Genomic DNA, 12,361 nt, shown 5'->3' with positions numbered 1-12,361 from the left:
TTATCGGTATCTGCTTTGTGTATAGTCCTGGGGGTATATTTGTGAACATAAAGACAGTGATGTTTCTTCCTGAGTATGTCATAAACGTGATGATGTTATTTTGTTGTACTTTACATGCAAGATGTGTGCTATTTTGAGATTATATATTACAACATTTAAGAATCTGTACGTTCTTAAAACAAATATTGTCCCGGTGACCAAATCATTTGGCAGGGAGTCTTTGTATTGTCTCCCTCGTTTTGCCATCGTAAGAACTTCACGGGTTTGTAAACACTACGTCCCCGCATCACCTGTCAATTCTGCCAATGTGCGGTGTAGTGGTGAGGCATGTCTGGTTTAGGTCAAGTTGTGACATGAGGCCGTGTGTAACTGACAGTCAGTGCGTGGATGGTGTTCGAAACCCCGTTGTCAGATATTAAGCAATGTATGGATGTTTACTGTCATCCAGTGGCAAGGGGCGGTCGGGTAGCCTAGTGGTTAAAGCGTTCGCTCGTCACGCCGAAGACCCGGGTTCGATTCCCGACATGGGTACAATGTGTGAAGCCCATTTCTGGTGTCCCCCGCCGTGATATGCTGGCATATTGCTAAAAGCGGCGTAAAACCATACTCACTCACTCATCAAGTTGCAGTCATTGAAATCATTGCCTGTCGATTCGTTTGGGTAGACCGGAGCACAGTCAACTGAAGCAGCTGATATTTTCATGTTTAGAAATTCCATTCAACTATATTTCTCTGCGTGTGTGCATGACCCCCTTTCTCAGAAGGTTAGAAAAAGACCTGAAAATTGTGTATGTTAGTAACTGCGACAAACTGATTTTCCTTAGTTACAGAAAAGTTAGTGTTCAGATATGAAATGAAAATCATTCGTCAACACTGGCATCTTTCCGTAACCTACCTGAAGGCAAGTTGGAGAATGACATGGATTAATATGTGACAGGAGTTGTCAGCCTTTGCATTGTACCAAAACCCGGAAGAATTAGTTTTTCGTTTCACCGATAAGCAATTGGCCAACCAACAACATACGCCGTGAATTAGGCCAAATACCTGTCTTCTAGTTCTAATCGGGGCGGTCGGGTAGCCTAGTGGTTAAAGTGCCCGCTCGTCACGCCGAAGACCCGGGTTCGATTCCCGACATGGGTACAATGTGTGAAGCCCATTTCTGGTGTCCCCCGCCGTGATATTGATGGAATATTTCTAAAGGCGGCGCAAAACCATACTCACTCACTCACTCTAGTTCTAATCCGGAATCTGGAATGTGCCAAGGTTTATCGAATTTGTAGCACAGTCGATAAACATAAAAAAAGTGTAAGACTCTTTTGCTGAACGCATTTTTATTATTCATATCATGTACATCTTGCAAGATGATACATTCTGAAAGTGACTTGAGAAAAACAGATCCCAATGTATCTTTTCAGATGTTCTGAAATAAAAAAAATATACACGTTTGTGGATATGCGGGGGAACTGTATGTTTACCAAATGTGTGTTCAAGTTAAAAAATGCCCATTGTATCACATTTATGATAATAATAAAAAAAATGAATACTCTAATGTCTTAAGACCCCGGACGTAACTCGTCATCAGCAAAAATAATTAATTTTCCCATTAGTGTGTGTCATTACATGTAGGAGAATCATAATGTTATATACTGATGGAAGAGAGTAAAGAAACACACAGCAATATTACCCGATAATGATCACTGCTGTGTCATTGAGTGGAAAGTTAGTATATGATGGTCAGTGCTGTGTCATTGAGTGAATTATTATTATTTTATTTAGTGAGTTGTACGTACGGTATCACTCAGAGCAGTATGCCGGAATGTCGAACACAGAGAAGTCGCTGATGCCCGGAACCACGTCGTTGTACCCGAGAATTTTAAGAGCGTTTCCTCCTGGACAGTTAGTGTATATGTCACAGTCAGTATATTTGCTTTGATCTTATTCTACGCCACAGTCAGCAATATATGAACTATATCACTGCGGCCTGTAAATAATTGACTCTGGGCAAGGCAAACCAGAGGTTGATCTCACGCCATCAGATGTTTTTTTTATGACTCTCAGTGATTTTATCCACATCTAAGTTCTTTCGAGTATGGGAAATATGTTCTGTTTTATAATGTTCAAATTAAATCCCACAGAGTTTAATAATTTAAAAAACAAATAAAACACCATGGAAACACCGAGCTATTGCATAAGTGTTCAAAGTCAGTTTAATTATACTCAAATTTTTACTGCGATACGATATCTCTCTGCGTGAAGATCTGACAATCGCTGTAAATGAAAGCTGCGTGGGTTCTTGAGCCAATCAGATCAACTGTTTCGCTTCAACATCTCGATTAAAATTTTCGAATTTAACAAAAGAAACCCGCTCAGAGTGAGTGAAAACCCCTGTCATCGATGGAAAACCCGCTCATAAACGCCAGGGTGTATTAAATATCCACAACGATCAAATGGTGTGGCCTTTATTATCTTTATTCGGTCATGTTCGTTTAACTTCGTTGTCGAGATGTTGTTGAGATGCAGAAATCAGATATGCTGGTTAGAATGCTTCGTTCACTGGCAGCAAGGATTAAACGCCTCGACCTCGATTGGCTGATTAGAATACCCACCTTCACGCAGAAAGGTAGTGTATAGGAGTAAAAGATCTTATTTCAATGAGAATGGTTCAACGCGGCTTTCAAAACTCACTCATTCTGTCCGTAATAAGCTGTGATGTCGTGGTATAACCGAAATACAGTTCACAGCGGCATTGAACCCAACACACTCACCTTTTAACCATTGAACTGACATGCCCTGATATGAATGTTCAAAGAAGAGAAAAAGCCGACTCATTTACTCATGCTTTCCACACTCAGCTGACAGGGCGTTCTGTCAGAGAAATACTAACTCAAGCTGGCGTTAACCATCTCACTTACTTATAATCATTTCCCTGACACTCGGCGTTATTGCTGATACGCTGACAAAGCGGTTGATGCCCACTCACTCACTCACTTATTCTCTTATTCACAAATACAGACCTGGGCCGGTTGTGGTCGTGGTGATGACGATTGGTACACAGTCTTTCCGTGAGACGAGTGCCACGACTTTCTGATGTTCCCCGTTGACGGTGGTGCTATTGTAAGTGTATGCCGTTGAAGACAGCCTGCCAACACCGTAGCCGAAAAAGAAAGGACCCAAGGAGACGGCGTCGCCTATGATGACACATAGTATTAAGATAAGAGCAGACCGTTTCATGTTACGGGTGGGGAAGGTGGATCAAGTCCCCCCCCCCCCCCGAAAAATCATAATGTGTCAGCCAGTTGCATCGAATCTTCGTTAGGCCGTGATATCTTCTACCGCGAAACGAAATTATATATTTACCGGAATGTAATTTAAAATTATTTAGGATTTTACTTTAGGCTTCGAAAATTCAGTATTGTGGTCCTAGTTCAAGATACACTCACTGCTAAATATAACGGCTCGCAGTCACATCCTTGCCCGGATTGTAACCACGTGATCAAAACACAATGTTTATCGCGAGCAAAATGGATATTTCTTGAAAAGCGCACTTTGCAAGTTTGGTCATTGCTGTAAGTAATGGTTCTTGTCGACGGAAGGGCTAGCTTTCACTTCAGTATTAGCACACATACATCTGTCGCCGTTAATTCATAACCGCAATATTTTGTGATTCTTTTTCAAGTGGCGAGGACTGCAGGTGTAAAACAAATGCTAGACGAGTTTAACTCTAAACATATTAAAGACCATCTCAAATCCCAAATGGAAAAAAGCTTTTGCGTGTTTTATCTACATCTATACCAAATTTAAACACATGCAATGGGCTGACATCTCACAACAGACCAACATATCTAAACATGTTTGAAACACTTTTCACGTCGCGTTCAAGATTATTGCGCGCGCGCGTGTATGTGTCTGTGTGTGTGTGTGTCTGTGTGCGTGCGTGCGTGCGTGCGTGTGTGTGTGTGTGTGTGTGTGTGTGTGTTATTACATTTAAGAGGCTGTAAATTGAAATGGGTCGCTGGACAAAAATACCACTAGTTGAAAGGACATGTCCATTCTGAACATACAATGACATTGCTGATAAGTGTCATTATATCTTAATTTGTGAAATGTTTGTTACCTGTCGCTCGAAATATACTTAGTATCTATTCTTATTAATCAAGAAATCCTCCCATGTTTAAACTGGTGAAATGCCGCGATTGATCTCTGTTAGCCCTCAACATGCTATGTCTTGTAGCCTTGGGTGAAATAAAGTTCAGTTCAGCCGCGTCATACCAATGGACGTTAATAGGTGGTACTTACTGTTGTTAATCTTGGTGCTCGATATTTAGGGGATAAAACAAAGACTTATCTGTTCGGAGTCAGTATAGTGTGTCTGAGTCGGGTATCCATGTTTAATTGCGGCATGGTATCATGCTAGCACCCGTGAGATATATTTTGAAATGACTTACTTGGAACGCAAACACTCTCCTGATTCTTGAACTTTCCCTGAAGGCGGAATGTTGAACACGTACGTGCCATTGTATCTATACAGTAACCAGTTTTCTGCAAACAAACAATCAGTATTACCTTTTTACGAATTTTGAGAAAATGCAAGGCAAAGGACAAATCCTATATCCAATAATACTTTGTTAACCATACATTTTGGGGCGGTCGGGTAGCCTAGTGGTTAAAGCGTTCGCTCGTCACGCCGAAGACCCGGGTTCGATTCCCGACATGGGTACAATGTGTGAAGCCCATTTCTGGTGTCCCCCGCCGTGATATTGCTGGAATATTGCTAAAAGCGGCGTAAAACCATACTCACTCACTCACTCACTAACCATACATTTTACAATCTTGATCAACATCTCCAACGGAAACACTTAGGTCAAAGGCTTTCTGATGTTCAAAAGTTAGAAAGGACGCATACCCAAACAAGTCTTTGTGCCCAAAACTAATGCTGATCTAAGACGCATGTGTGACAATATTTAACATGGAGGTGTAACCTCACCTATTAATATGGTGTTGAAATACGTCCAAACATGAACTGATAGAAGAACAATTCTGATACATTTGATAACTGAGTTTTGCCCATTTCCAATTTGTGCAGATGTGGCCTAATCATACGTGGTCTTTGTGCTTTTATGAATGCTTCCAGTGATATCGTGAAGGCACTGTATGATATATATTTATTATTGTAACGGTGAAGCATGAATAAATGTTTCAAATAATAAAACGGAACATAATTGAGGCACTAAAACACTTCTTGTCGTGGTATAGCTCTCTGGAGGTCTCGCTTACCTTCGGGTAATCGTAGATTACTTTGGTGGTCGTGACGAATCCGTCGCTGAGGTCACCGCTGATGACGTATCTTTGGTTGATGCCGTCGTAGGTGAATGAATACAAAGCCTGAAAATATACAATAATACCACTAGGAGTCATTTTGCACTGTCAATTTAGGAAGATCTGAATAAAGACAATATTTCCTAAATCTCAATTTAAGCGAGGCAAATATGTGAAAATTGTTGCAAAATCTAGACGGTCCAAACACTATAATATACAGTCGTTACCATTCTGGTCCTACAACCTCGGACAAGATAAATGTACCTCAAGCTGAGATAATGCATGCCAAGATATCTAAAAATTACTTCTGGTTTCGAAAAAATGCCTAATTCAACACAATTTCAAACCAGTCCCCTGCCTCTATCTTCCCGAGGCCAGCGTGTCCGGGCATATCAAAGCCTGGCTTCTACCCTTGCCAAATCCCGAGTTGTGCCCCTTGTAAGGAAAACGCGATATCCAATCAGATCGCTGTTCTTGTCTCGTATAGCTTCACAAAGATGGCGACTACGATAGGCGACGACCTTGTCGATCAGATAACGAAAACATTCGTGAATTCAACCTAGACACAAAAAGTTAGGCAATGGTTGAGGTGTTTAAAAGATGAAAAAGACATTTTCGTGTCAACAAAGACAGGCAGGGGTAAATCACTTTCAGGCAGGATGTTGATTTGGTGAAACGTTCTCTGATTAGACTATTGATATATGCGATAGTCCAATCATATTTAGCACTGGAAAGTGGGTTTGATGTGCCAAAGGTGGAAACAAGACTTTGATAAAAAGGCTAGTGGACGCTCTTGCCTCGGGAGGATGCCAGCTAGCTAAATGAAGTTATCATGAACCTTTAAAACAGAAAGTCACATGACCCTAGCTGTCTTCTTGTGTAATGTATAATGAAATACGTATCTGAAACCGAAAATTAACCTCATAATAGATAACATTCGTCACGACTCGCCTCTTTCTGTGATGAATGCCATGTGCGAAAATACGACAAACCAGTCAGAATGCGCGAATGACTTCAAGTACTTCGGTCAAAGAATCTCTCAGGAATTATAATTGATTTTACATGTCTTACCCAAAATACAGGATTATACAGTATGATTGAACAGTTTTACCTGTAAGTTCCGATGTGTTTTCAATAGCATCTGGAATATATATGATATAAGTGGGAAATATCCGTGAATCATTACGCAACGAGTTGACATTTCTCTTCGCTCTGCCTGTTTGCGCTGACCTTGGCCATCGTGTGCTTTTATTTATAACAGGAAACATTGGGTCTCACTCTGTGATACCGACCATTTGATATTTGGGGGATATTTAAAAATAAAAATATAATGTTTCTGATAAAACTGGAACTACATACTTTGCCCTCAGGTTTGCCTAAATTGTTCTGCTCCTCCTTCCCAGTAAAAACAGCTGCATGTTTTGAAGCCGTGACTAAAATAATATACTACTCGAAAGAAGTTGACTCATAATTCTTTCATATTACTAGTGAGTGAGTGAGTGAGTTGGGTTTGACGCCGCTTTTAACATTATTCCAGTTATGTCACGGCGTGTCAGCTTAATGTGGGAGGAAAGCCCGAGGTGATGCAGGTCTTAGACGTTTACCACTTCGGTGAAACCCACGAGCACGGGTATGGTGCTGACAAACCTAGAAACATAATCGGGGTGAACCGGGATTCGAACCCACAATCATAGGTTTCTGACGTGTCCAGGGGACGCAACTCTGCACAGCTAATCGCGGCGCCTTAGACGACTGGGCCACCCGTGCCCCCCTTTCATATTACTATAGTTAATCTGTCATTGCATGACACATTAACTATAGGTTATTCTGTGATGTGTTTCTCAATTGGAGATGTCTACCATAGACATTTTGAGAAGTTCATATCACGTCTAATTTAGAAACACCCTTCCCTCACCCCTCTGTGAATGAAGGTCAAGCAAAGCCTACCTTAATTATATGGATATTATTCATGAAATCTTATTTGCCGTAAGCTGCAACTCACGGTAGGCACCTACATGGACATGCCTTGCCTGTGAGGGAGTGGCCCAGACTGCGCTGACAGTGGAGTCAAATAAAAAGGCTCTCTACCAGGACAGTTGGGTTAATTTTAAGAAAAGCACATGGGACAGACATAGCTCACTCTGCTTCTTCACTGTTTTTGTTGCAATCTGAGTAAGCAGAGTGAGAAGAGAAACCAATAACATAAGAAACGTATATAACTCTCATACACTAACTAGATGTTGCCTGTTCAGGTAAGGTAAATACAGGTACCGGTACTTGAGCAGTATGATGGAAATATCCCTGAATATAGTCTTGTGTAAATTTCTTCAAGCAGGAATGGCAATCGGCTTGTTCCGGAATGACTCAAATGATCACGAAATCCTCCAATCAAGAGGTCAATTCAAAATGATGATTGAGGAATCTGATTTAATTTTACAAATAATAATACAATGTATTCATATAACAGGGTCGTAACGTTATATCGCTGGCTTATTTCAGCCAAGGCATACATGATAAATCTTGTCATTCCGGGACCAGCCGAAAGCATTCCCTTGAAGTTGCGGAAAGGGGAGAGTGATTACATATAATGAGAGGCGTTGTACTTACATCCTTAGCAAACGTGGAGTTGACAATGGTGACAGATTGCACCGCACTGAATCTCACTACAGGACAACAGGTGCCGGCGCTGGCTGTCACAGAAAGACCAGCGAGGAGTAAGGCCGCTTGCAGGATCATTTTGGTGGGGAATCGTTGGAGATGTAGGCGCCAAGTTCTGTATCAAGCTCGCCCTGATGTACGAACTGAATTCGAAGCTGTTTCGCTTTTATCCACCCAGAGGAGCATCACGTGATACAGAATTGCAGCTCAGATGACATGTTAATACGTCAAGTAAATTCCAAGTTTATGTAAGTTGTAGTTAGCAAGTAATTTATATACAATGCCAAACAAGGACTGTTTTGCACTCTATGCATGTATGAATAAGTATCTGAGAACTTGTACGTTAGCTGAAGAGGGTTCAAAATATGGAACTCGTCGAAAGACGCCCATGATACCAAGAGAGAGAGAGAGAGAGAGAGAGAGAGAGAGAGAGAGAGAGAGAGATTCTTTATTTCCTCCAGAAGTTAATCCGAAGATTATACATAAATTAAATTAATCAAACGTATTCACACAAACTCATATTACCTGTACATATATACAATACAAGAGAGTACGGTATTTTTATTTAAATCCGCACACGAATGGCCGTGCATTTTGCAATCATAATGCAAACATAAACTTTTTTATTACAAAAGGGTATGCTGGTAAAGTGGGGTCCTTTTCACGATAGTTGTCAAAAAGCCTGATCCGATTTGAAGTCATTTTGTACCACTGCCCTGATGTGCATTTGAAGCCAAATGCCCCACAGTGCTGCATATACAAACACACCGTTTATACTGCACTTTCAACTTATGTGATGCACAACGAAATTTACAATATACTCCTAATAAATCCCCAGAAGGAAATAATTCTATTATATACTTTTCAACACCCGTTACAGTTTTGAAACCACAATACAAATTTAAAAAGAGGAATTCGATATCTTGTCATGCCAGTTCTGCAACTCTATATCGTTACATCTCTGTGAAAACATGCTAAAAAAGCTTTAACATTACCACAATCCTGAGTGATCCAGACATATGATAAACCGCTTACAAATTATAACTTACGAATGTGAGAGATTAAATAATCCGCAACACATCACAGCACGCCCTTGGATACCAGAAACTTTCCATACGAAGAAGTCTGCATCAATAACGTTTTCATCGACTATGATAATGAACACACATATAACCTCTGCCTACTTCAGTTAATACAGCACTGCTTGACGTGCGTTCAGAGACACCCAGACATCTCGTTAAGTAATTACTCTATACCTTTTCTATTGACTCTCTGAACGTAAATCCCCAAATTTCTGACCCATACAGTAAGATTGGTGCAATTGTAGTAAAAATAACAGCGACGAACAAGTTGTCAATAATCTATTTACTGGAAAGCTAGCTTTACAAGCTTTATAGCCAGAGTTACTTTGGGCCACACTAATCTTGAAGAAATAATAATGCCTAGATAGTTATGATATGTCACAATATTGCCGATGAAGCGTTAAATTTAACTCACTCACTCCATCAGAGCAAGATCGTCTACAAGTAGAAGTAAGCGAACTTCATCTACATTCAAACCCCTCATGCCACTCTGCTTCAGCTCACACACCAACTCATTTGTTAAGAGAAAAAATATCACTGGCCTCAACGTGCAACCTTGGCGAACACCTGAAGATGTGCTGAATACACATGTTCTTCTATCACCAGATTTTACACAAGCCTTTACCTTTGAATACATATCCCTCAAAATATTGAATAACTTCCCCCCAATTCCTCAATGATGCAAAACGTATAAAAGCTTCTGTCTATTTACCAAATTGAGCGCTTTGCGAAAATCAATAAATGCCACATAAAAACAATGTTTAGGTTTTGTTAAATACGTTTGACACAGTGACTGAAGGGTAAAATTTTTATCCACTTTCGAATAACTACTCTTGAAACCTGTCTGAGACTCATGAATATTAAAATGTACCTCCATCCAAATTCTGACCTCTAAAATAGCTGTGAAGGCCTCACCCAAGATATTTAAAAGTGAAATGCTTCGGTAGTTATAAGGATCAGATGATTCTCCTTTCTCAAACAGATTAACTATCATACCCATATTCCAACTGTCAGGGAAAACACCACTGTCGAGGACTGCATTGGGTAAAAGTAATGGTACCAAATTTGATGCTTTTTAAAAAAATTATGTCTTTTTTACAGCCCAAACCTACTTTTTAATTCTCCAACGAAGAAAAAATATTTTATATGGCTAGTTACAGGTAGTATATTTTCATACCCCTTTTTACACCAATATATTTATGCTGTACATACTGTGATATATTTTAAGTCTCTCGCAACCCTTAACGGGTCCTTTTATGTCCTTTCATATGTATCTATGTATTTTTTATTATTTTTGTGAGGTGAGACTCAAATACACAATCTGTCTGTCTGTCTGTAACAGGGAGATGATCGGATTCACTTCTGGCGTCGACAACTAAATCCAATACAGATTCAAACAAACTGGAAGATACAATGACTTAATTGATTAAACTTGTTCCGTTGCGAGTTATACATGTAAAGGTTCCAGTTAAATCTCCACATTTACGGCCATTGACAATGTGAATTCTCTACACAAGTCCAACTGACACAGGCCAATTCGATTTGTTTCACGGTCCTGCGTTGCACGAGGTTCGCGAAACGTGTCGGTTTCATAATGACACCCAGCTGAAGTAGGTCAACATCCGACTCATCAACAACAATAAAATCCTCGTTGTATCCAGTGCGTGCATTGAAATCACCTCACAACTAAATTTCAATGTCAGTTCCATGTTCACTTTTAATTGCAGTTGCTCAATACCGTTATTTTCCTGGATGCTGTACAACGGCGAATTTTCGGGCAGGATGTATACAAATCCTATTGTAATAGTTCTGTTTATCGAAGATTAAACACGAAAAAATACATAGTTCACCCACTCGTCATAAATCCTTGTGAAACATTTAGAATTACAATGAACAACCCCCCCCCCCCCCCCCCCCCCCAGAATAACCCCCAACCGCCGTTCTAGAGAAGCAAAACTTGTAAAACTAGGGAAAAGAGCATTAACTAGTGAGTTGTCATTGTGCATGGTTTCAAATTGTCCTTTGACACCAAAACCATGTAAGTGCACTACTGCCTAGAAGTTCATTCCCCTTACGCGCATGAGCACCGCGTTACGCAACCGTTCGTCACTCGTATGACACACTCATTAGAGGGGGAACAAACTTTTGACCAAAGGAGGACCCATGTAAAGCTGAACTTGGTGGTGGTAACAAGGAGAGACATTTTTGATATCCTGACGAAAGATGCTAATACACATGTTATTTTTTGTACTTGCTGATGTCTCATTTTTAGATGTGTGATTTTGTAGGAAAATATGAGTACTGGTGTGGCTTCTACGTGATGTTTTGCGATGGTGTCAAGAGAATACACGATTCTAGTAAATGTTATTGCCATTCAAATGTGGTTTTTTTCTGATTTGACATTAAATGTCTGTAGTACGACTTTCATCGATTATGTTTATGAGGTTTTGGCGGGGCATTGTTTTTATTGGACCCTAATCACTTTATGATGGTTGGGTCACTTTGTCTCAGCTCCTTAGCCGTGACGCTGGAAATGAGAGTAGATTATATCATGGAAGATACACTTGAGGGAGAGGGTTCTACTAATTACCGTACCACGGGAAGAGACCCGTAGATGTGAGCGTGGAGTTGTGTGTGAGATGGCCGTTGCATAATGGCCGGCAGGAGAGGTAAACATTGAGCTAAAGCACTTTTGTTTTCACGGGCTTGTTGAATAGTTTCCCAGCGCTACCTTCAATATATATTCTACTTGATCCTTGATACATCATTTTGGCATTAACAATATATTATTTTCAACGTACATTATTAGTTAACTTGTCATTTGTTTTTGAGCATTTGTCAATTGTGTTTAACTAACAAGCAATAATGGTAATATATGGTGACATGTAAATACAATGGTAAATATAAATATTTAAATCGCATAAAAATACAATTATAACAAGATATATATGTAATTCTAAAACCTGTGTTCCACATTCAGAGCCAGGCGGAAAACTAATTAAATAAAGGGAAGAAGCTTGCCCTTACACATATGTAGATACATCGACTGAATGTGACTATAAATGTAAATGTTAACATACTGTCCCTATCTACTCGAACTGTTAAAAAATGTGCATAAAGTCTAGGAGACGAAGGCTATAGATGTCATACCTTATTAGATTTGTTAGATGATAAAGTACATTATTTGGTAAATTCTGTTATTGATATCTAAAAATCGATTTGCAGTATCAATAAACATTTAATGGTATAATAAAATCATATACTGAACCAAATTAAAAACTTCACAATCCTAAAATCTTAACATA

At 39.8% G+C, this 12,361-nt stretch overlaps 1 protein-coding gene across 1 annotated transcript; it reads right to left on the bottom strand.

The window, feature by feature from the left end:
• Positions 1-1,317: 1,317 nt before the first annotated feature.
• On the bottom strand, positions 1,318-8,101 carry LOC124116904 (ependymin-related protein 1-like). Its single transcript, XM_046478510.2, has 6 exons — positions 7,924-8,101; positions 5,275-5,382; positions 4,446-4,539; positions 3,015-3,188; positions 1,791-1,889; positions 1,318-1,420 (listed from the first exon to the last, which is right to left on the bottom strand). The coding sequence occupies exons 1-5, from the start codon at positions 8,050-8,052 to the stop codon at positions 1,795-1,797; spliced, it is 600 nt and encodes a 199-aa protein (XP_046334466.2). The 5' UTR covers positions 8,053-8,101; the 3' UTR covers positions 1,318-1,420; positions 1,791-1,794.
• Positions 8,102-12,361: the final 4,260 nt, after the last annotated feature.

Source organism: Haliotis rufescens, unplaced genomic scaffold, assembly GCF_023055435.1.
Source record: "Haliotis rufescens isolate VD_foot unplaced genomic scaffold, xgHalRufe1.0.p SCAF_13, whole genome shotgun sequence".
Classification (NCBI taxonomy): domain Eukaryota; kingdom Metazoa; phylum Mollusca; class Gastropoda; order Lepetellida; family Haliotidae; genus Haliotis; species Haliotis rufescens.
Note: the sequence above shows the minus strand (reverse complement) of the source record. Positions and strands in the feature narration are given on the sequence as shown.